A 25,942-nucleotide genomic window follows, 5' to 3' on the forward strand; every position below is an offset into this window, starting at 1 on the left:
CAACACTACATTTAAAGGTCAAAATGTGGCACCAAAGATCTAAAAATGGCTGAACTGTTTCTAAATTCAATAACTCAACGGGCCTAGTCAATTTCCATAAAATTATAGGGCCAAAAACTCAGGCACTTCTTCTCTCAGTGGATTTCTCAAATGCTAGATCAAAACAGCTGCCAAGTGTCCATTCTCACTCATCCAATGCCTATAAAGTAAAATAGTTGTTGTAATAAGAAAGGGCTTTATAATGGCCTTTTCCCTCAAGTTCAATATGAGATGCACTCTAGACTTTTTTATGATAAATCTCCTACTAGTGAAAAATTGCCTTATATAAAGAACTTACTGGTTGTTCTTTAGTTCTTTGTCAGTGATATTAATAGCTAAAGACCATCATCTCACATGACATTGCTACTGAAATTTCCAGCAGTGGGGTCAGGGATAATCTTTTGATCACTGTGTTCAATAGCACCCATAACCTTCCTTTTGAGACACTGAATTACAATATTACATTTATCTGATGAAAATCAAATTGAAGAACATTGGCTGGCCTGTATAGAAAAACTTAGATTTTTTTTATTTCAGAGGCAATCAGCATTACTTTTAAGCAACCCATTATCTGCTCTTTATTTTTCTTCTGCCTCTATTTCCCCTGCTAGATGCAATTCAAAGTTTACCCTTTAGAAAACTGCTGCTGTAAAGTTAAAAGGACTGTACATTCAAAAGTAAAAGAGTAATGGGGCCAAGCATGATGGCTCATGCCTGTAATGCCAGCACTTCGAGAGGCCAAGGTGGCTGGATAGCTTGAGCTCAGGAGTTCAAGACCAGCTTGGGCAACATAGCGAAACCTTGTTTCTATGAAAAATACAAAAATTAGCTTGGTGTGGTGGCAAGCACCTGTAGTCCCAGCTACTCAAGAGGCTGAGGCAGGAGGATCCCTTGAACCCAGGAGGTCAAGGCTGCACTCCAGCCTGGGAAACAAAGCAAGACACTGTCTCAAAAAAAAAAAGAAAAAAATGTAGAAGAGAAGTAAGTATGTGTTCTACCAGGGCCAGACACAAAATTTGTTTATAGTGAAGAAAATCTTAAAAGCTGCAATAAGCAAATACTTCTAGATTTTAAATAATCAGAAAAGCATCTCTAAAAAGTCATTGCTGGTTATAGATGTAAATGTCTGGCACAGTTAAAAAGCAGAAAAATTACTTTCTCCAACATTAAACATGGATTCCATTGGAATGAATTATGTTTTTTCTACTTGTTAAAAGAAAACTTGGAGTTTGTTTGGCTTTGTGAAATAGACCTATAACTTGCTTCTGGGTTTGCATGAGATCTCATTCAGAGACATCGTGGGCACTTACTATGTGTAGTGCTGAAACGTGTAATATGTGATGAGATAAGATGCTTAGCAGTGAAACCTCACCATTGAAGCTTTTAGCACTTCTTCAAACAAGGCACATGAAAAATATCAAGGAACTTTAGCACAGAGTTTGAAACAACTTGTTTTTCTAGAAAAATTCACAACCGTACATTATTTACCAATATCTTACCCAGAGAACAGCCAGAGGGAAACTCCCCAAGGATTTGGCATTGAAGTGTTTTTATCTCATATGAAAATGCAGTTTGCTGGTGAATGTTGCATGTGGATTTTGTTTTGTTTGGTTTTGTTTTGTTTTTGCAGTTGTTGTAATGGATAGCATCAAAGTTTGTAATCACTCATTTCAATTACTGCATGAATCTTTACATTTGTGATACTGGTTTCATCAAAGTCATATTGAATTTGAGTAAAATGAGAGAAATTGCATCCCACAAATGTATATTTGTCACACAAATAGAAACTGCTTCAGGAAAATCCTGTACCTCTCTCAGCAGTCAGCAATCCTATCTTCTATTCACATGCAGCAAACAAAGAGTTAGAAGATATGCAATTAACTTTTAAAAATCTGAGGGATGAATTTAATGGGCCATGGAGAAGAAATTTGGGTATGGCAAAGAATCTTTTCTCTCTCACTGTTTTAAGTTCTGAAAACAGAGCACCTCATATTGCAGTGATTAAAGATTGATTTTAATAATCCTAAAAACCAGGCTTTGGAGCTCAATAAATTCTTCCTTTCAAAAGTACAGATTTTGGGGTTACCAATGTGGCTCCGTTACCCAGGCTTTGCCACATTTTATAGGAACATAAAACTGCTGGCAGATGACATCACCAAGCAGATGCAATATGACAAGTGGATGCAAGGTCGTACTGTGGGAAAGTCAGGGATTTCAGGGAGATGATACCTTACAAGTACAGTGTCTCAACTAAACTCAACAGCAAAAAGCCTGGTGCCTTACCAGTGTACCTCCTGTAAACTTTCAGAGCCCATATATGTTTATACATATTAACAATAAGTAATAAATAATGTTAAATAATAATAGCAACAAATGCTTATACAATGTAGTGCTTATTATTTAGGCCCTATGTACTTTTAAAAATATATGTGCATATTTGTTTTTATGGTAGTGAAATGTACTAATACAAAATTTAACATTTTAACTATTTTTAAGTATATAGTTCAGTGACATTAAATACATTCACATTGTTTTGGAATCATCACTACCATCCATCTCCAGAACTTTTTCATCTTCCCTAACTGAAACTCTGTATCCACAAAACAACTCCCCATTCCCCTCTCTCCCAGCACCCCCTAGTCTAGACACAGACACAGACATTTCTATGTCTATGAATTTGACTATTCTAGGTACCTCAGTAAGTGGAATCATGCAATATTTGTTCTTTTGTGTCTGACTTATTTCACTTAGTGTCATGTCTTTAAGTTTCATTCATGTTGAACCTGCATCTAAATTTTCTTCCTTTTTAAGGCTGAATAGTATTCCATTGTATGTATAGATCACATTTTGTTTACATATTCATCCACTCATGGACATTTGGGTTATTTCCACTTTATGTGCTTTTTATATATCAACTCTTTTACTGCTCACAAAGATCCATTGATTCATTCATTGTTGTAGTATCTTTATTATCTCCATTTTATGATAAGAAAACGGAAGCATATGAGATTGTATATGTGCCCAAGTTTATAGAGCTAGGAAGCTCTGAAGCCAGTATTGCATCCCAGGCTGAGTAGATCCACAGTTCCTGCTCCTAATCACTGTGCTATCTCATCTCCCTTTCAAATGATTCAGGAAGCTAAGTATAGCATGCACCAGTTGGAAAACCATTTGTGTAACATCGTAAGGCCAAGTTTCTGACTTAATTTGTACAGGTTTTAAAAGTTCAAAGAAGTAGTCAGTTTAACAACCGAACCCCATAGCAACTGATTTATAAAGGATCCCATTGCTACAAAATAAAAATTAGTGCTCTGCTCTGGCACTAGCTCTGGGTGGGCTAAGTTCATTTTGCTAATCTTCCTATACGATATGTGTGTGTGTGTGTGTGTGTGTGTGTGTGTGTGTGTGTGTGTGTGCAGTAGCATGGTTATAATGTTATCCCCACTTTGTAAAAAGGGAAATTGGAACATAGGAAGGTGGTAAGTTACTTGTTCAAGGACTCATAATAAAAAATAGAATCTGTACGCAAACTCAGATAATCTGTAACTCCAGAGCCTGTTCTCTTAACTATAGCACAAATTTTATCTTTTTCTTGAATGTGAAGCACAGCGTTGAGACCTGTACATAGCCACAAGTATTCTTACAGTGTATGGAAATTTTCCTAGAAAGCCTGTAAATAACCAGCAAGTCTATTTGTCAAGAGGCAATCCCTGCATTACTAAAGTTATTTGTATAGTTATTCCAATGAACAAATCTAAAACTAGGAATGCAGTTGCTTTATTAAAAAGTTGTCAATGGTGTAAAACATTGTTAGATTTTGGGAAGCAGTTTAGTATGCACATGCCAAGCTTCTCAGGATAGAAATACTTCTGAGAGCAGCTTCTTTCCCTTCGCAAAGAGATGAAGAATACACTCATGAACCCTGAGCAGAATTGTGACTTCAATGCAATTGATTGTTTTCTAACCCAAATTCCTGCTTCTGGCTTCCTTTTTCATTTGTTCCATTTGTACAACCTCGTGCCCACTTCAGTCATTGCCCAGGGCCCTTAAATTTAAATATCCCTCTCCCTGAACATATAGGTAGTATGAAATGGAAAAGAATCCGAGAATCCGATTGCACGTTTTCATTCCTAGCAAGGCCACCGTGTACACACGTACAGGCCAGTCACATTTTAGGACACATGTTTCAGGGTTCCATGGGGATATGATGCTGACCATTCTTTTGTTTCTCACAGAGTTCCAGGACCGCACGCTCCGAGGAGGACCCGGACGGCCTATGGGATGCCTGGGGCCCATGGAGTGAGTGCTCACGCACCTGCGGGGGAGGGGCCTCCTACTCTCTGAGACGCTGCCTGAGCAGCAAGTAAGTCCTGCACCTGTTGGGGGTCTTTGTGAGAACCAGAGGTAGCAGGTTTGAGGCATACTTTCGTGATTGGGTTTAATGGGGAATATTTTGTTGCTTACAGATCCAGATAAAAGAAAATAATTAAAGGAACGTACAAATAATTAAATTTGTGTTCTTACGTGTTTTTACTTGTGTACTTATGTCCATCTCCAGCCAGGTCTTTATATACTCTTATCAGATGATAAGCAATAGAGAACTTATCATCTTTACCAAGCACATGTTACCTGTTTTCATGTTAGGACTGGAAGGAGAATTTATTGTTAGGAATGGTTCTGGAATTATTAGCTCTATAATATATTGTACAATATTGGTGTTAGTAGCATATTGGGTTTATGCTGGATTTTTAGTATTACCAAGTACTTTACAAGTGAATAACATATTGGTTTATATTTGTAGATGTCCTAATAGCCAGAATTTTCTTAAAGTCATTCAGTTCAATGAATGATGAATTTTGGATATAAAGAAGTTTGGAAAAATAGAAGCTTCAGTGGGAATTGGGTCAGGAATAGTGAGAGGGATGAAGAAGGTAGACATGGGGGTGGCTAATGACATTTAAGCTAAAAGGAAAGGGCCTGAGGCCTCAGAATGGAAATTTTTACTTAGAGTAATAATAATTTAAAACTCCTTCTTGAGCTGTGTCATCTGTGACTAGATCTGTCTCCAAACTGTAAAATATAAAGTACTATGGTAATATTTTTAATGAAAGATTTTATTTGACTCTGAAAAGTGTTATGTATAGCAAGTAGGAGATTTGATCAAAATTACTGTATATACTATATTATAAAACAGGAAACAGAAAAAGAATTCTAGACATTTCATAAACAAATAGCAGAAAGTGGTGAGACAGAGGTTCAGAAAAATGTCAACTTACTTTAATAAGAGTGAGAATTTCTTGAAATCAGCGTCTGAGCCTTATTCCTTTCTGTCTCTCCAAGGCCTGCACAGGGTCTAACAGATATTAGAAGCCCAATAGATGGTTCTTCATTGAATCACAAAAGACCATTTTGGCTCCAGGCAGGTCTCACTGGAAATGTTATAACCTGAGATATATCCAACAAAACACCAGATCAATTCTGATATTTGGCCACTGTGGCATTGCGGTGTGCACTAAAAATGGGTCAATGTGATTATATCTACCAGTAAGTTTGTTTGTCTCATTTTTGAGGCCAGCTTCGAATCAGCGAGAACCTTAAGCTGATAAGAAAGACTAGACTTTTGCTCCTTATGATTCACCTGCTCTCTTAATCTCGAATATACAAAACTTCCTAAATCTGCAATATATGCTGCTACAGGGTGATAATGTAACTGATAATATTCATACATCAGTAAAGCCAAAAAGTATAAATTTAGAATGTTCCTGTTACCTAGTTTCCTCAAATTAGCATCCTTGAATATTTTTTAGAGATGAGCCAAAACATGTGTCTCACAAAACTAATAAGAAACAAAGGGGAATTTTCATACTGTCTCAGTGATATGTATGTTAGATTGCGGTAGGATCTTTTACTGAGTGAGAGACTGAGAAGCAATTTAGGGAGTACATTAAAATCACTAAATTCTGTCATTCAGCAACTAATCAAATATTGATGCCTTGTGGAATTAAAAATAAAAACAATTTTGCCACCTAGTAAGTTAAAGCTCTAGGTGTTAGGGCTCTATTATGAAACTACAAAAGATATCAGTTGTCTTCTACTTCTAAAGCATTAGAAAAGTAGGATATAAATGCCAAAATTATAAACATATAGAAGATATGTCCCTATTTTACTTTCAAGTATTAAAAACATATATTCAGTAATCTCATACAAGGCTGAACAAGAAGTTTAAAAAATGGGGCAGAGGTACACTACCCATTCTTTAGGAAACTGAAGAAGACAAAATGTCTCCAAATAGAAGGCATTTCCAAATCCAACAAGAATATAAAGAAATATTAGTTTCTTAAAAACCAGTGCTTAGTATGGACTGATACATTATACACATGGATATGTTCTATACTGTTAAATTCTAGTAATTCTTTAGCAAATCAAAAACTTATCATCATCATTAAACTCTGGAACAATCTGGACAGAAATGTAATATATATTTTTAATTGTGAAATAACTATTTATATATGCCTGGTCATATATTTTGACATCTTTCTTCAATAGGATTTGTATTGTTAGGCTAAACTGTATTAATTCTGATCCTTATGAGACAAACAACATAGAGGCTGATTTAGCTGTTCAGTCTGAGATTCTAGTGGGCTTTCTGGAGACAAGCAGCTCATGACATGACCACATGATCATGTCATTACCTCTGTGCCCTAATGAGTTAAATCTTACAGCTACAGATTTTAAAAGGAGCAAAACTAAGACTGAGTTACTGTCTTTGGGGGTGTGTTGATTGTAGAAAATCTGCATCTCCAAGGACAATTTAAAGATCTACAGTGACTAAGTAAATACTTTTATAATAATACCAAAAAAGTATGTAACCCGTTGAATGTTCATAGATGTTATAATGCTGACTTTTAACCTATTAGGTTGGTGCAAAAGTAATTGCAGTTTTTGCTATTACCTTCAATTCACTAACCCAATACTTTAGCTTTTATGGCAAGTATACACTTATTTTCTAGAAGGCACAGCAGAATATGCTATTATTGAACCACTTAGATAGTTCCTGCTTTGATTCAAGACCTTTGTGTATGTTGCATTTTTCAAAACAAGGCATGCGTATACACATGCAAACCCCCTACCCCACGCATGCATTTGTGTGTGTGCTGAGCTGTGATAGAAAATATGTATCATTTCAAAAGAGTCTGAAAGCTTCTGTTGCAGAGAACTTAACCTGGCAGGGGCCCTTTGTGGATGCTAGTCAGACCCACTTACCCAGGGGAGACCTTATCCTAAGTGTCACTGGTCCTCAATCAAAATTCAGTTTGGCCAGGCACAGTGGCTCACGCCTGTAATCCCAGTACTTTGGAAGGCCAAGGTGGGTGGATCACCTGGGGTCAAGAGTTCAAGACAAACCTGGCCAATATGGAGAAACCCCGTCTCTACTAAAAATACAAAAAATAGCTGGGCGTGGTGGCGGGTGCTTGTAATTCCAGCTACTGGGGAGGCTGAGGCAGGAGAATCGCTTGAACCCCAGAGGCGGAGGTTGCAGTGAGCCAAGATCGCATCACTGCACTCCAGCCTTGGTGTCAAGAGTGAAACTCCATCTCAAAAAAAGAAAAGAAAAAGGAAAAAAATCCGTTTTCTTTACCGTGGGATTATTATGTTTGGAATCAGAGATTCTCAAATGTTTGTGTGTCCCTGGCTTTCTCTTTCTGCCGTTCTGTATCACTTCACAAGTTTTATTAATAGGATTTTAGCCCTGTGTTTTCTCCTTTTTTATGTGTAATGAAAGTGTGGAGCAAGTCCCCTTTGGTATCTAAAGGGAATCAGACAGTTTGGATGATTTCATTTTAGATGATTTATATTCTCCTCCCTATATAGTTTGAATGCATCTGCTCAGGATCTTGGATGGAAGCGTAGTTGTCTTCATTATCTTTTAAGTTGTCAAGCACCTAAGAAGCTGTTTGTTTTCTTGATAATTTTTATTTGCAATCAAGATCTTTCACTATTAACAGAAATTCCTGGGTTACAGCCTCATGTTTCAAAAAGCTAGGTTTCAGCTATCAAAGTTCATGGAGATACCTAGCATTGATTAAACTTTTCAGTTACAGTCATGTATAAAAATTTTAATTTTCATTAAAATAGATAACTTTAAGCAGTAAGAAATATTAAGTAAGTATACTTATAAAAACAAAATATAATATTAATGAAATACATTCTAACATTTTTCTCATTCATGCTTAACGGTAATTAAGTCATTGCTTAAGTATGGCCCTAAATCGGTCCTTAGGCTGAGTTTAGAATGTATTTTGACTCTTATAATTTAGAAATAAATATGTTCTGAGATACGTGCTCAGCCTCAAGACTTCAAATCAGTTTGATTTTTAAAGTTTTCAAGTTTTTTCCGTCAACAACTGATTCTATCTATTCTAGTACCAGCAAGAATTTATTAGTATACTCTCCTTAGTTCTTTACTCTAATGGAAACTCTAACTGGTGTAGCAATTATTCAGTGCCACAGTAATGCTACATAACAACCACTAATCCTCACTAGAATATCAGATATGGAATTATTGCTTGGCTAGGTGACTCTGATGGACTTGGATGGTCTTCATCACATATCTAGGGTTGGCTGGATGTTGGCTGATCTAGACTGGCTTCATCTGAGCCAACATGGGAAACCCAATTCTGCTCCACAAGTTCCTTATCCTCCGGCAGGCTAGCCTAGGCAAGTTCTCATAGTGACAGCAGAGGTGTAAGAGAGAGCAATTCCCAGTGCAAAGCCTGTTTCCAGCTTTTGTACCATATTTGCTAGTATCTCATTGGGCAAACTAAGCCACCCAGCAAGTCCAGAGTCAGAATGGGAGAGCCAAAATGTTACATGTGAAAGCATGAGTTAGAGAGAGAGTGAAAAATTGGGACTATTCTTCAATCTACCATGAACAGTCTTCTATGGCTTTCTTACTCATTTTTAATGAGATAATGAACTTAATGGGTTCTGTCTCATTTCTCCACTCCAAATTTATGCATCTAAATTCAGTTCAGTCATCTTATATACCTTCCCAATAGGGAAAGATCAGAGGTTGTGAATGTATATATCCTTAGAGGCCTAGTAGGTAACTGGAATGTATGTAGTAGCATTCATATTGAATCCAAATAAATCCCATCTACCAGGTAAATTAACCTGCCAGGCCAATTTTCCAACTCTGGTAATATGACCTTTTAGATCACTCTCAGGTCTGATTATTTTTTCAAGTCTATCAGCTAATGATTATTCTATTCCCAATATGACAGAACTGTAAAGGAAGCTAGATTACTCAGATTTTATGGAGTAAATGACAACTACTCAATTTCTGGAGTTAATTTTTTTCCCTGATGGATTGGGAGCTTGTGAGGAGACTTGGTTTACCCTCTGAGTACAGAACATCCTCTCTGAGTGATCTTTTGAAGGTTATAGAAAAAAATTCAATGGAGACAAAGCAGAATGAAAACATAGACACATGTTAAATATAAATGCCTTCATTCTCAACAAGCAGTACTTGATACTGGAGAAAAGGTTCCGACCCAGGAACATACTGAGCAGAATTCTTTCCTTGGTTTCTCCCCTACCCTTTCTCTGAGGCTTGCAGAAAGTAGGCAGTGCTTGATTTTCCAGGTTTATAATATTGGAACACTGATCATTGCCTTTATCTGCAACCCTGGTCTGAACAACAAAGAAAGACAGTGAATGAACATTGTCTCCCACCTTTACTAATTTTTGTAAGATTATATGAGGTTTCATTGAGTAACTCTTATAATGTAACTTTTACTAATCTAGTATCACCAAGTAGAATATAATATCTGTTTTTATTTTTCATCAATTAGAAAAGAGACTATACCTACTGGTGCTTGATGATGGACATTTATTTTACTTCAAATGAAGTGCTAGCTACCTTGAGAAGCTGCTCCTCTCTTCAGTTCCTCAACCCTCCTACTAAATACTCTGAAATAATACTTATAGTGAACTCATTCATCTAGCTTTTTAAAAAAATACTTGATACTAAAGATCTATCTTTCAGAGCTCTAGGTTTGTCTTCAGCCAGCTAATTTAGCTTTGCTCATAAGAAGTTTCAAATGCATAAGACACTTAATATGGTATGTAACATTGTCTGTCTCATTGTATTAAGTCAATGCCAAGACCAGGCTCAAAGGAGGAAACTGCAGCTCATTTGAGATGGCAGCGAGTCAGATAGCTGGCTGCTCTTAGGTGTGATGTGAACCTTTGCACTGGTGACTAAAGAAGATTTAAAGGTCTTCTGAGACCTTTTATACTTTCTGAAATGCCAAATTCATCTAGCTAATAGTATAGATTAATACTACATCAATATTGCATTAAGAGCATAATTAATTAATACAGTCAGAATACAAATATTATGCTAAATCTTAACTGATTCAATGATGGGTTTGGCTGTTTCATATCTATCCAAATAGCAAAAACTGATCTTATGAAGGATGGCAGAATTGTTAAAACGTTAATATATTTTGAGTTAAATCTTAAAATTGAATTTAAAAGTTTTTGAGGTAAATACAATTATTAGATGAGCAAGAAATAAAAGTCACATGAGGGGTGCCTAAAACAAGTAAGATTATAGTATTATTCCAAAGACATGTGGCTGCCAGAATGGTGTCAACATAAACACAGAAAAATTAAAATAAATAGCCCCAAGGAGTCTTAGTCCACAGGAATAGGAAAGATCATTCTACAAGTCTCATTTCATAATAATTGTGCTAAGAGAAAGTAAACTGACTTCTCTGATTTTTAGTTGCAAACACAGATATTCTGCCATGAAAATATTGATACACTAATATAGGCTTTAGTTAGCGTCTTACTTCTATACTGTATAATAATATATACCAAAAGAAAATTTTCAATGGTAAGGTTTTGCTTCTAAAACAAATGTTTGCTTTTTTTCTTTCAAAGACATCTCATCTCTGTCATAACATCCAATTAAGGTTCACAGGACTTGTTTTAAGAGGTTTTAGAACTTTCAGCTCAAGTGAGCCCCAAAGCAGGCTTTATCTGTTATTCTTCATCTGGTGTTATATGTTATCACCCTTGTTTTCCTTGGAAATGTTTGAATTTTTGTTTAAAAGAAAGATATACAAGTTCAGAGTGGGTATGACTACTCATGTCATTTGTATGAGATGGTCTTTTTGTTTCATTAAAGGAGATTGCACATTTTGGAACAGATGCTTAAGAGTTTGCAGTTGCCTTCCTTTTACTTTTTGGGTGAAAGCCTAGTCTAAATGTATTACCAGGACTTCTAATATTTCAGGTCATATATCTTAGGCAGGGGTATATTGTTCCAAGATCTGATCTCCTTTCAGGAGACAAATGCTCTAAGGCCAATGACTGAATGTTTAAGACCAATTTATGGCCTGTTTTATCCCATAAGCCAATTTGTTGGAATAAAAGATGATTGGAAATGTGTTTGTTGTCCATAACCTTTACTTGCCATATCAGGAATCTGTAACTCTTAGCTGTCTTTTTCTGTTTATTAAAAAAAAAAAATCCTTATGTGGCTTGTTCAGTAGCCCTTCTAAAGTTTGTATATCTCCTCAATTTTCATTCATTCATTCAATAAAAATTTATTGAATACTTACTATGCATTAAGCAAATTGGTAGGTATAACCAAGGATAGAAATCCCAAGGGGCCAGAGTCTCAAGAATTTACCAAATTATTAATTTGCCTCTGAGTTTCTACTGATTATAGTTGTAAGATATTTTAAGAACTAAGAGAACTTCCCCCAATTCTGTAAATAATACATATATGGAACTGGGTTTTAAAAATATTTTATATGTATTGTTATTTTATTATGGTAGAATCATTTTATATAATAATGCTTTCTTTTCCTAATTAAGTTGTATGAAGTCCTCCTTTTTTACAGTGCTTAGCACACAGCAGACACTCAAATGTTTAATAATTGGCTATTAAACAGTATATGCAGTGTTGTCATTTTATTTCTTCAATCTGCACTTTACCTAAAGAGGAGGAAAACTATGTGATATTAAACATCTCTACAAAAGAATTGGGAACCTAATCCCTATACCACAGAACCAAGGTTGGTGGAACCAATTCTGCATTTGCAGAATTAAGAAAATATTTCAAACTTAGACCTAGACTGAGCTGAGAAGGATCTTAGAGCTAATCTCCTCTCTAATTCCCTCTTTGTTATTTCCCTTCCTCTTTTTATTTTCATTTTTTATTGTGGTAAGACAATTTAGCATAAGATCCACCATCTCAACTAAATTTGAAGTGTTTTATACAGTAATGTTAACTATACTAGCAGTGCTGTGCGGTAGATCTCTACAATTTACCATCTTGTGTAACTGAAACTAGACTCTTTGAATGGCAAGCATGATTTCTCCTTCCCCACCAACCTCTGGCAGCCTCCATTCTACTGTCTGCTTCTGTGTACTTGACTAGTCTAAATACCTTATATACTTGGAATCACGTAGTACTTGTCCTTATTTCTGACTTATTTCGCTCAGCATAATTGCCTCAAAGTTCATTCATTTTTGTTGTTTCCTTTGCTGTGCAGACTATTTACTTTGGTAGTGTCCTACTTGTCTACTTTGCCTTTGTTGCTTGTGCTTTTGGTGTTACAGCTAAGAAATCATTGACAAATCAATATTAGGAAGCTTTGCCCCTATATTTTCCAGTTGGAGTTTTATAGTTTCAGGTCTTACATTTAAGTCTATAATCCATTTTGAGTTAGTTTTCATATGTGGTGAAATTTTGATAGCAATTTTATTCTTTCACATGTGGATATCCAGTTTTCCCAGCACCTTTCCCCACTGTGTATTCTTGGAACCTTTGCCAAAGATCAGTTGACTGTATATGTGTGAGTGTTTTTCTAGGTGTTCCATTGGTGTGTATGTCTGTCTTCACACCAAGGTGTCTTTACCCTGGCATATCTTTACACCAGTACCATACTGTTTTAATTTCTGTAGCTCATAAAATGTTTTGAAATCGGGAACTGTGGTGCCTTCAGCTTTGTTCTCTCTCAATATTGTTCTGAACATTCCAGATTCTTTTTGGTTTCATAGGAATTTTAGAACTGTTTTTCTATTTCTATAATAATCAGTTACTGGGAGTTTGATAGGCAATGCATTGTATCTGTAGATTACATTGGGTAACATGGACATTTTAACATTGTTAACTCTTACACTCCATGAACATGGAATGTTTTACCATTTATTTGTGTCACCTTTAATTTCTTTCAGTAATGTTTTGTGATTTTCAGTGTATAAGTCCTTCACTTCCTTAGTTTATTCCTAAGTAGTTTATTCTTTTTGATGTGATTGTAGATGAGACTGTTCTCTTAATTTCTTTTGTGGATAGTTTGTTATTAGTGTGTAGTATTGCAGCTGATTTTTCTATATTGATTTTGTATCCCTTAATTTTACTCAGTTTGTTTATTAGTCCTTCATGAACTGTTTAGAGTTTTCTGCTTATAAGATCATGTCATCTGCAAACAGAGATCATTTTACATCTTCCTTTCTTTTTTGGATGCCTTTTATTTCTTTTTCTTGTCTTACAGATCTAAGACTTTCAGTACACTTTTGAACAGAAGCGGCAAGAGTGAGCAACCTTGCCTGTTCATGATCTTAGAGGAAAAGTCATTGAGTGTGATATTAGCTGAGGACTTTTCACATATGGCCTTGGTTATTTTGAAGACATTTCCTTCTATGCCTAGTTTGAGAGTTCACATCATGAAAGATGTTAAATTTTGCCAAACGCTTTTTCTGCATCTGTCAGAGATGGTCATGTGGTTTTTATTCCTCCTTCTATTATGGAAGTAATTCTTAATCCTAGTTACACTTTAGCATCACCTGGAAAGCTTTAAAACATACAAATATCTGGGCCCTACCAAAGAACAGTTAAATTAGGATCTCTTGGGGTGGATTCCTGACATCAGTAATTTTTTCAAAGCTCTCCAAATGATTTTAATGTGTATCCAGGGTTAAAACTGCTGCTGTCTTGAAGGGGGTGATAGTGCAATGATAAGGTTTATCTCTAGCTCCCTGAAAAATTAGAGGTTAAGGTGAAGAAGAAAAGAAGAATTTTTGTTTGTTTGTTTGTTTGTTTTTTCAGACAAGGTCTGACTGTATCGCCCAGGCTGGAGTGCAGTGTTGCCATCTCGGCTCACTGCAACCTTCGGCTCCCAGTTTCAAACCATCCTCCTTCCTCAGCCTCCTGAGTAGCTGGGACCACAGGCATGAGCAACCATGCCTGGCTAATTTTTGTATTTTTTGTAGAGGCAGGGTTTCACTATGTTGGCCAGGCTGGTCTCTCACTCCTGAGCTCAAGTGATTTGTTCGCCTTTGCCTCCCAAAGTGCTGGGATTACGGGGGTGAGCTACCACAGGATTTTCTGACAAAGAAACTTCTTTTATGTTCATATCCTCACTGCAGTTTCTGTGAAATGATGGAGTCTGCCATGTGGGAGAGAAGTCATGGGTACAAGCATGTCAAGATGTAACAGTGGGAATTGCCCTAGGTACTACTCTGTATCTACTTTTCTGGTCTAGTATTAGTCATCATCAGCCTTGTCCAAAGTGGTGAATGAACTAAGTGATTTCTGACTTATTCTTTCATCCTTTTATTATTTAAGCCTACAAACATGATCCTTTAAGCTTCCAGCTTGTTGGTGAATGACCAAGTTAATGTCCTAGTGATTCTTGGGTTGTTTATTCAAATTCTCGGAGACTCACCTCTCCTTAAAGTCATTAAACTTCCTATTCACAGAGTTGAGTTGAGTTTTCCATCTTCAATTCAGCATCCATCCCTCCAGGTCCTCCCTCACCTCAACTCAAAACAAAAAAAAAAAAAAAAAGAAAGAAAGAAAGATTTCCTAATGCTACTTGCATTATTACTTGAACTATTTCTTTGGTTTGGGCTCAATTTGTAGAAAATAGAAAAGATTTATCTGACCCTGTTTTCCTTAGTTTCAGTCACTGAGAGAGAAAGGAAGAACAAGAGAGAGAGATGGAGACACATACTGGATATTAAGAGCAAACAGAGGGTGGTCCATCCAAATCATATACAATAGGGGATGGACACTTCACCTGGAGGCAGGAAGAATAACTATAAAACACTAGGTGATGTTACATCCATGCATGGATCATCAGCTGAAGCCCCTAACTAATATACCAACCTTAAACAGCTGCAGAGCCAGCCCCTGCCTTTGGGCTTTGGAGTAGGAATCCCTGGTCCAGATAAAGACCCTTTCCTACTGGGAGAGAACCACATGTTGTGGGAACCAGAATTTGTAGCAGTGAGTTTCATTGCCTACTTTGTGGATTATTCCTTTTATTTTATTTTTCGTAAAACTACTGATTTTGAATTTTGGCACTGTTCTCTATTTGCATGACATTGGACTGGATTTGAGTTTCTCTTGGATTTTGTTTGCTTATCTGTGAAATCAGGTGGGCAGTGCCTGGAACAGAACAAGTGTTCCATAAATATTTGTTGAACAGACATCCAAGGTGCCCTTCAACTCTGAAATGTGTGCCCCTAAAAAAGAGATAGTTTCTCCTCCAGATATGCAGTCAAGCCCATTTTGCTGTTAGATTGGAAGAGGAGCAGAACTGCTCTTCATATAACTGGTTTTAAAGAAATATGTTGTGACTCTCCAGACCCCCATTTTGCAACAAACATCTGGGTGACATGGAAGGATTGGAGAGCTTTTGTCTCTAGCCAAAATAATTCATAAATTTCCAACTCAAGGCTTGTATCGGGAGAGGTTGTTAGAGTCCTAGAGTTTCATAATATACATTTTCCTCAGAGGGAAGATGGAAAAGTTGGACTTGATGTTGCTAAAACACATTTGTTTTTATTCTCATTCTTTGCCTCTCTTGGCTACTGAGCAAATGTAAGATCATTTGCAAACCTTATGGCATGTGTGTGTATACTATAAAGTCCACGTCCTTCCTGCTAGTGGATCTTTAGCCAAAGGCAGCAATCCCCCGGCCCCCACCCCTAGCCATCTTTCAGAGGAAGCAAATGCATTGCAATGACAAACACAACTTATAATAAATATATGAAAATAAACGTGTTCATTAAAATAGAGCCCAGTGTTTTTTACTTTGGTAGCTATTTAGTTTCATTTTAAAGTTTTCATCTTGTTATGGAAAGATTTTAATCAGGTTTCAAAGTTCAAAAATTAGAACAGATGTGAGGCTGAAAGTTCATCATGGCCTGAAATTATCTTTATAACATTTCCTTCTGTATGTTTCTTCCTTCTTCCTTTGGCCATTTGTTCTTTCCTTCCCTCCTTCTATCCCTCGCTCCCGGGATTCTTTCCTTCCTTCCTTCTCTCATGAAATATTTGTAAAGCACTAACAGTACACCAAGCACATTGCTAGATACTGCAGCTCAGAGACCAAACAGACTGCAAGGGAGAAAAGTAAATCAATGTCCAAAAATATTTACTGTTTTTTATTTTAGATTCAGGGAGTATACATGCATGTTTATTACATGGGTATATTGCATAAAGGTGGGGTTTGGGCTTCTAATGTACCCATCACCCAAATATTCAACATTGTACTCAATAGGCAGTTTCTTCACTCCCACCCCACAAACCCAGCCTTTCCTCTTTTGGAGTCCCCAGTGCCAAATATTTCCATCTTTATGTCCATGTGTACCCATTGTTTAGCTCCTACTTATAGGTGAGAAGATATGTATTTGATTTTCTGCTTCTGAGTTAATTCACTTAGGATAATGGCCCCCAGCTCCATCCATGTTGCTGTAAAGGACATGATTTCATTCTTTTTATGGCTAAGTAGTATTGATGGTGTATATCTGCCACATTTTCTTTATCTAGTCATCCACTGATGGACATCTAGGCTGGTTCTATGACTTTGCTATTGTGAATATTGCAGCAATAAACATATGAATGCAGGTGTCTTTTTTGTATAATGATTTCTTTTCCTTTGGGTTGATACCCAGTGTGGGATTGCTAGGTTAAATGGTAATATGGTTTTCTTTCTTTCTTTCTTTTTTTTTTTTTTTTTTGAGACAGATTCTCCCTCTGTCGCCCAGGTTGGAGTGCATTGGTGCAATCTCAGCTCACTGCAACCTCTGCCCCTGGGTTCAAGCGATTCTCCTGCCTCAGCTTCCTGAGTGCTGGGATTACAGGCATGCGCCATGATACCTGGCTAATTTTTGTATTTTTAGTAGAGACAGGGTTTCACCCAGTTGGCCAGGCTGGTTTTCTAAAAGTGAAAGAGGCGTGGGTGCTACAGGATGGTGTCCTAGACCTTTAAAATGCTGGCCTTTTGCTGCCTCTGTGCCTCCTCTCCTGGTGAGCTCTTCACCTACAATGTCCCTCCCTCCACATGCTCACCTGTCAAAATCCTAAATGTTATTTAAAGCCACTTTCACCTGTACCCCTGAGTCTCACCATGCTGTATTTGTGAGGCATTTTGTTTGCACTACCTTTAAGTCACCTTTACATAGTCTGGCTGTGTTATCGTTATTTATATGGTACTGTCTTTAATTAGATTATCAGTGTTATGGTCTCAGGTTTTATTTTCCTTTTCTTTATACCTTCTTGCCTTGCACAGAGTAGGTATCTAGTCACTGTTAGGTGAATTTACTGAATTAAACTTAGGGTAAGAACCTAGTGTAGTACTCGAGGGAGCAGGAGTAGGAAGGGAGGGCTGAATCGCAAAGTAAGTCTCCTTTCTCCCATCACATTCTTGGGACTCCTATCACCCATATAGGACCTCCCACCTAAGATATTTCCTTTGTAAGCTATTGCCCTCTCCTCAATCTCTCCTTTTTCAAATTCCTTCTGTATTTAATATTCAGATCATTCCTATGAGTTGTTCACCAGGCATTATACTGTTGTGTGTTCTATTCTGATTTGTGTGGATTTGTTCAAGTAAATAATAACTTTGATAAGAATCAGGGAGGTCATTATTTTTGCGTCTTTCACAGTGCCTTGCTTAGTACTAGTACAGACCAGATGTCCAATGAATGTGTTAAGTGACTGCAAATTGGAAAACATTGTACAAAAAGTGTGTTAACCAGGAAGCACTGCCCAGGGCTCATTTTCCCCACTGGGGTGTTTATCGTACATTGTCTCAGATTTTTTGAGCAGTATGTTCAGAGCAGTTTCTGGCTTCATTAGAAGCTGGGCATGACCTTCATGGTCTACGTTCTCATTCTCGCCTTTTTCTTTTCTGATTACATGAGTATACTCCTCATTTTCATAACTCCAGCCCATATTTGTGAAAACTTGATGCTTTGTTATTGCATGTCTTTCTTTGAAGAATAGGCAGGGATATGTAAAATCATACTTGTTTGGAAAAAAAAAATTGGCAGTGATTTTTCTAGTTATAATTTAGACATACCAAACAGTCATAATAGCAAATAAGCCAATTTGAAACTTAAAGGACAAACTCCACAATTCAGCCATAACATTCTCATGTGGGTCTAAATTTTAATTTACCAGCCTCCTAACTGTTGCTCAAAAACCTGTAAAAGTACAGAGATGCTTTCCTTAGTTCCATCTGGTCGAGAGAAGATCAAACAACCAGAGAGGATGTTGTCTTAGACTGTTTTCCCCAAACCTACATAATTTCCATTTATATCAAATTTAGTCTCCACAATAAGTTTTAGTAACTCTCTGGATATACATAAATCAGTGTTTCCAAGTTGGCACTGTGTTCAGAACATTTTTATAATGACAAATTAGGATCGAGCAGAAGTGTTGAATTATAAAACTGAGGTCACAGAAATATGTTATCTATGCCAAAGAAACACTTTTAAGTCTAGTTCACAAGTTACAGCACCATTTTTTAATGTGGAACTTCACTCTCCCCTGATCAGTTTAAAATTGCTTTGAGAATGCGGCTTTAAGGGCGATTCTTCTTTTGGCTCCCTAGGGCCCTGTTAGGGCCTCTGGCACACTGGGATGAGCTAACATGGCACCAGGGCTGTGTCTGTTCCCAGCCAGCTCACCTACTGATGGATGATGCCTGGCAGCATGCCACCTTGTTGTTGCTTGTATTATTACAACAGAAAGCATTTTCAAAAGCCACATTTATCAAGTCATCATAATAGTTTGGCTTGTGTATCTATCTATTCAAAAATAAATAAATAAATCTTTCCCTTAGCACTAATCTGTTTGAGCCACGTGATGTATCCCATGTAGAAAAGGCAGTGGAAAACTGCGTCTGTGTGGGATTCAAGGACCTTTCGACCAAATGCTTAGGAGAAAGGGAGATTTTTTATTTATGCTTTTGAAAGTCCCAAAGCACCAAGAACCTCTGTTTCCTCCTTTCTACTTTTATATGTACAGGGGATGCATTTAGTTCTAGAATTATAGTGGCTTTGTTCAATGAAGGAGATTTAACCTTAAATGAGAGAAAAATGTGAACGTTAGCCTCAAAAAAGGAGAAGGACACATTTGAATGTTTAAGGTCAGTTTCCATAGGCACGTGTTACCAGATTAAACATTACTTGTTATGAAGTATATTGTAAGCAAATTTCTTTTTTTTTTTTTAATTTTTTATTATGCTTTAAGTTCTAGGGTGCATGTGCACAACGTGCAGGTTTGTTACATATGAATACATGTGAAACGTTAGTATGCTGCACCCATTAACTCGTCCTTTATATTAGGTATATCTCCTAATGCTATCCCTCCCCACTCTCCCCTCCCCACAATAGGACCCGGTGCGTGATGTTCCCCTTCCTGTGTCCAAGTGATCTCATTGTTCAGTTCCCATCTGTGAGTGAGAACATGTGGTATTTGGTTTTCTGTTCTTATGATAGTTTGCTGAGAATGATGGTTTCCAGCTGCATCCATGTCCCTACAAAGGACACAAACTCATCCTTTTTGATGGCTGCATAGTATTCCATGGTGTATATGTGCCACATTTTCTTAATCCAGTCTGTCACTGATGGACATTTGGGTTGATTCCAAGTCTTTGCTTTTGTGAATAGTGCCGCAATAAACATACGTGTGCATGTGTCTTTATAGCAGCATGACTTATAAACCTTTGGGTATATCCCCAGTAATGGGATGGCTGGGTCAAATGGTATTTCTAGTTCTAGATCCTTGAGGAATCGCCACACTGTTTTCCACAATGGTTGAACTAGTTTACAGTCCCACCAACGTGTAAAAGTGTTCCTATTTCTCCACATCGTCTCCAGCACCTGTTGTTTCCTGATTTCTTTAATAATTGCCGTTCTAACTGGTGTGAGATGATATCTCATTGTGGTTTTGATTTGCATTTCTCCGATGGTGAGTGATGATGGGCATTTTTTCATGTGTGTTGGCTGTATGAATGTCTTCTTTTGAGAAGTGTCTGTTCATATCCTTTGCCCACTTTTTGATGGGGTTGTTTGTTTTTTTCTTGTTAATTTGATTGAGTTCTTTGTAGGTTCTGGGTATTAGCCCTTTGTGAGATGAGTAGACTGCAAAATGTTCTCCCATTCTGTAGGTTGCCTGTTCACTCTGATGGTAGTTTCTTTTGCTGTGCAGAAGCTCTTTAGTTTAATTAGATCCCATTTGTCAATTTTGGCTTTTATTGCCATTGCTTTTGGTGTTTTAGACATGAAGTCCTTGCCCATGCCTATGTCCTGAATGGTATTACCTAGGTTTTCTTCTAGGGTTTTTATGGTTTTAGGTGTAACATTTAAGTCTGTAATCCATCTTGAATTAATTTTTGTGTAAGGAGTAAGGAAAGGATCCAGTTTCAGCTTTCTACTTATGGCTAGCCAATTATCCCAGCACCATTTATTAAATAGGGAATCCTTTCCCCATTTCTTGTTGCTGTCAAGTTTGTCAAAGATCAGATGGCTGTAGATGTGTGGTATTATTTCTGAGGGCTCTGTTCTGTTCCGTTGGTCTATATCTCTGTTTTGGTACCAGTACCATGCTGTTTTGGTTACTGTAGCCTTGTAGTATAGTTTGAAGTTAGGTAGCGTGATGCTTCAGCTTTGTTCTTTTGACTTAGGATTGTCTGGGCAATGTGGGGTCTTTTTTGTTTCCATATGAACTTTAAAACAGTTTTTTCCAATTCTGTGAAGAAAGTCGTTGGTAGCTTGATGGGGATGGCATTGAATCTATAAATTACCTTGGGCAGTGTGGTCATTTTCACGATATTGATTCTTCCTATCCATGAGCATGGTGTGTTCTTCCATTTGTTTGTGTCCTCTTTGATTTCACTGAGCAGTGGTTTGTAGTTCTTTTGAAGAGGTCCTTTACATCCCTTGTAAGTTGGATTCCTAGGTATTTTATTCTCTTTGAAGCTATTGTGAATGGGAGTTCATTCATGATTTGGCTCTCTGTTTGTCTGTTACTGGTGTATAAGAATGCTTGTGATTTTTGCACATTGATTTTGTATCCTGAGACTTTGCTGAAGTTGCTTATCAGCTTAAGGAGATTTTGGGCTGAGACAATGGGGTTTTCTAAATATACAATCATGTCATCTGCAAACAGGGATGATTTGACTTCTTCTTTTCCTAACTGAATATCCTTTATTTCTTTCTCTTGCCTGATTGCCCTAGCCAGAACTTCCAACACTATGTTGAATAGGAGTGGTGAGAGAGGACATCCCTGTCTTGTGCCAGTTTTCAAAGGGAATGCTTCCAGTTTTTGCCCACTCAGTATGATATTGGCTGTGGGTTTGTCATAAATAGCTCTTATTATTTTGAGATACGTTCCATCAATACCGAATTTATTGAGCGTTTTTAGCATGAAGGGCTGTTGAATTTTGTCAAAGGCCTTTTCTGCATCTATTGAGATAATCATGTGGTTTTTGTCTTTGGTTCTGTTTATATGCTGGATTACGTTTATTGATTTGCGAATGTTGAACCAGCCTTGCATCCCAGGGGTGAAGCCCACTTGATCATGGTGGATAAGCTTTTTGAGGTGCTGCTGGATTCGGTTTGCCAGTATTTTATTGAGGATTTTTGCATCGATGTTCATCAGGGATACTGGTCTAAAATTCTCTTTTTGTGTTGTATCTCTGTCAGGCTTTGGTATCAGGATGATGTTGGCCTCATAAAATGAGTTAGGGGACATTCCCTCTTTTTCTATTGATTGGAATAGTTTCAGAAGGAATGGTACCAACTCCTCCTTGTACCTCTGGTAGAATTCAGCTGTGAATCCGTCTGGTCCTGGACTTTTTTTGGTTGGTAGGCTATTAGTTATTGCCTCAATTTCAGAGCCCGCTATTGGTCTATTCAGGGATTCAACTTCCTCCTGGTTTAGTCTTGGGAGAGTGTAAGTGTCCAGGAAATTATCCATTTCTTCTAGGTTTTCTAGTTTATTTGCATAGAGGTGTTTATAGTATTCTCTGATGGTAGTTTGTATTTCTGTGGGGTCATTGGTGATATCCACTTTATCATATTTTATTGCGTCTATTCAATTCTTCTCTCTTTTCTTCTTTATTAGTTTTGCTAGTGGTCTATCAATTTTGTTGATCTGTTCAAAAAACCATCTCCTGAATTCATTGATTTTTTGGAGGGTTTTTTTGTGTCTCTATCTCCTTCAGTTCTGCTCTGATCTTATTTCTTGCCTTCTGCTAGCTTTTGAATGTGTTTGCTCTTGCTTCTCTAGTTCTTTTAATTGTGATGTTAGGGTGTCAATTTTAGATCTTTCCAGCTTTCTTTTGTGGGCATTTAGTGCTATAAATTTCCCTCTACACACTGCTTTAAATGTGTCCCAGAGATTCTAGTATGTTGTGTCTTTGTTCTCATTGGTTTCAAAGAACATCTTTATTTCTACCTTCATTTCGTTATGTACCCAGTAGTCATTCAGGAGCAGATTGTTCAGTTTCCATGTAGTTGAGTGGTTTTGATTGAGTTTCTTAGTCCTTAGTTCTAGCTTGATTGCACTGTGGTCTGAGAGACAGTTTGTTATAATTTCTGTTCTTGTACATTTGCTGAGGAGTGCTTTACTTCCAACTATGTGGTCAATTTTGGAATAAGTGTGATGTGGTGCTGAGAAGACTGTATATTCTGTTGATTTGGGGTGGACAGTTCTGTAGATGTCTATTAGGTCCGCTTGGTGCAGAGTAGAGTTCAATTCCTGGATATCCTTGTTAACTTTCTGTCTCGTTGATCTGTCTAATGTTGACAGTGGAGTGTTAAAGTCTCCCATTATTATTGTATGGGAGTCCAAGTCTCTTTGTAAGTCTCTAAGGACATGCTTTATGAATCTGGGTGCTCCTGTATTGGGTGCGTATATTTTTAGGATAGTTACCTCTTCCTGGTGAATTGATCCCTTAACCATTATGTAATGGCCTTGTCTCTTTTGATCTTTGATGGTTTAAAGTCTGTTTTATCAGAGACTAGTATTGCAACCCCTGCTTTTTTTTGTTTTCCATTTGCTTGGTAGATCTTCCTCCATCCCTTTATTTTGAGCCTATGCGTGTCTCTGCATGTGAGGTGGTTCTCCTGAATACAGCAAATTGATGGGTCTTGACTCTTTATCCAGTTTGCCAGTCTGTGTCTTTTAACTGGACCATTTAGTCCATTTACATTTAAGGTTAATATTGTTATGTGTGAACTTGATCCTGTCATTATGATATTAGCTGGTTATTTTGCTCGTTAGTTGATGCAGTTTCTTCCTAATGTCGATGAACTTTACATTTTGGCATGTTTTTGCATTGGCTTGTACCTGTTGTTCCTTTCCATGTTTAGTGCTTCCTTCAGGATCTCTTGTAGGGCAGGCCTGGTGGTGACAAAATCTCTCAGCATTTGCTTGTGTGTAAAGGATTTTATTTCTCCTTCACTTATGAAACTTTGTTTGGCTGGATATGAAATTCTGGGTTGAAAATTCTTTTCTTTAAGAATGTTGAATATTGGCCCCCACTCTCTTCTGGCTTGTAGAGTTTCTGCTGAGAGATCTGCTGTTAGTCTGATGGGCTTCCCTTTGTGGGTAACCCGACCTTTCTCTCTGGCTGCCCTTAACATTTTTTCCTTCATTCGAGCTTTGGTGAATCTGGCAATTATGTGTCTTGGAGTGCTCTTTTCGAGGAGTATCTTTGTGGCATTCTCTGTATTTCCTGAATTTGAATGTTGGCCTGCCTTACTAGGTTGGGGAAGTTCTCCTGGATGATATCCTGCAGAGTGTTTTCCAACTTCGTTCCATTTTCCCTGTCACTTTCAGGCACACCAATCAGATGTAGATTTGGTCTTTTCACATAATCCCATATTTCTTGGAGGCTTTGTTCATTTGTTTTTACTCTTTTTTCTCTGCACTTCTCTTCTCGCTTCTTTTCATTCATTTGATCTTCAATTGCTGATACTCTTTCTTCCAGTTGATCGAATCAGTTACTGAAGCTTGTGCATTTGTCACATAGTTGTCATGTTGTGGTTTTCATCTCTATCAGTTCTTTTAAGGACTTCTTTACATTGGTTATTCTAGTTAGCCATTCGTCAAGTCTTTTTTCAAGGATTTTAGTTTCTTTGCACTGGTTACATAGTTCCTCCTTTAGCTCTGAGAAGTTTGATCAACTGAAGCCTTCTCTCAACTCGTCAAAGTCATTCTCCAACCAGGTTTGTTCCATTGCTGGTGATGAGCTGCGTTCCTTTGGAGGGGGAGATGTGCTCTGATTTTTTGAATTTCCAGCTTTTCGGTACTGCTTTTTCCCCATCTTTGTGGTTTTGTGTGCCTTTGGTCTTCGATGATGATGACGTACTGATGGGGTTTTGGTGTGGGTGTCCTTTCTGTTTGTTAGTTTTCCTTCTAACAGTCAGGACCCTCAGCTGCAGGTCTGTTGCAATTTGCTTGAGGTCCACTCCAGACCATGTTTGCCTGGGTATCAGCAGCGGAGGCTGCAGAAGATAGAATATTGCTGAACAGCGAGTGTTGCTGGCTGATTCTTGCTTTGGAAGCTTCATCTCAGGGGTGTACCCAGCTGTGTGAGGTGTGAGGTGTCGGTCTGCACCTAGTGGGGGATGTCTCCCAGTTAGGCTACTCAGGGGTCAGGGACCCACTTGAGCAGGCAGTCTGTCAGTTCTGAGATCTCAACCTCCATGCTGAGGGAACCACTGCTCTCTTCAAAGCTGTCAGACAGGGACATTTACCTCTGCCGAGGTTTCTACTGCTTTTTGTTTAGCTATGCCCTGTCCCCAGAGGTGGAGTCTACAGAGGCCGGCAGGCCTCCTTGAGCTGTGGTGGGCTCCACCCAATTCTAGCTTCCTGGGGGCTTTGTTTACCTACTTAAGCCTCAGCAATGGCAGTTGCCCCTCCCCCAGCCTTGCTGCTGCCTTGCAGTTAGATCTCAGATTGCTGTGCTAGCAACGAGGGAGGCTCCATGGGCGTGGGACCCTCTGGGCCAGGTGTGGGATATAATCTCCTGGTGTGCCATTTGCTAAGACCCTTGGTAAAGTGCAATATTAGGGTGGGAGTTACCTGATTTTCCAGGTGTTGTGTGTCTCAATTTCCTTTGGCTAGGAAAAGGAATTCCCTTCCCCCTTGCACTTCCCTGGTGAGGCGATGCCTCCCCCTGCTTCAACTCCCACTGGTTGGGCTGCACCCGCAGACCAGCACCAACTGTCCAACACGCCCCAGTGAGATGAACCCAGTACCTCAGTTGAAAATGCAGACATAACCCATCTTCTGTGTCACTCACACTGGGAGCTAGAGGCTGGAGCTCTTCCTATTCGGCCATCTTAGGCGTGCCCCCCCAGCACATTTCTTATTATTTGAGGTACAGTGTTATCTGCAAGCATGTGGCATAGAGGAGGGGCCTCAAAGTACATTTTAAAAGTACTATAAGAGTGTAAGTAACTTGTTTGTAACATAAAGGATAAATGTTTGAGGGGATAGATACCCACTACCATAATAATTATGCATTGCATGCCTGTATCAAAATATCTTCTGCACCCCATAAATGCATACACC

General features: G+C 38.0%; 1 protein-coding gene across 4 annotated transcripts in view; it reads left to right on the forward strand.

The window, feature by feature from the left end:
• The window catches only part of LOC105489066 (ADAMTS like 1), a 950,014-nt gene that overhangs the window by 560,923 nt on the left and 363,149 nt on the right, over positions 1-25,942 (forward strand). For all 4 annotated transcript variants that reach the window (XM_011753701.3, XM_011753699.3, XM_011753700.3 and 1 more), the window contains one exon: positions 4,275-4,402. In XM_011753701.3, coding sequence (XP_011752003.2) covers positions 4,275-4,402 — 128 coding nt within the window. The remainder of the gene's footprint in view (positions 1-4,274; positions 4,403-25,942) is intronic.

This window comes from Macaca nemestrina, chromosome 14 (assembly GCF_043159975.1).
Source record: "Macaca nemestrina isolate mMacNem1 chromosome 14, mMacNem.hap1, whole genome shotgun sequence".
NCBI lineage: Eukaryota > Metazoa > Chordata > Mammalia > Primates > Cercopithecidae > Macaca > Macaca nemestrina.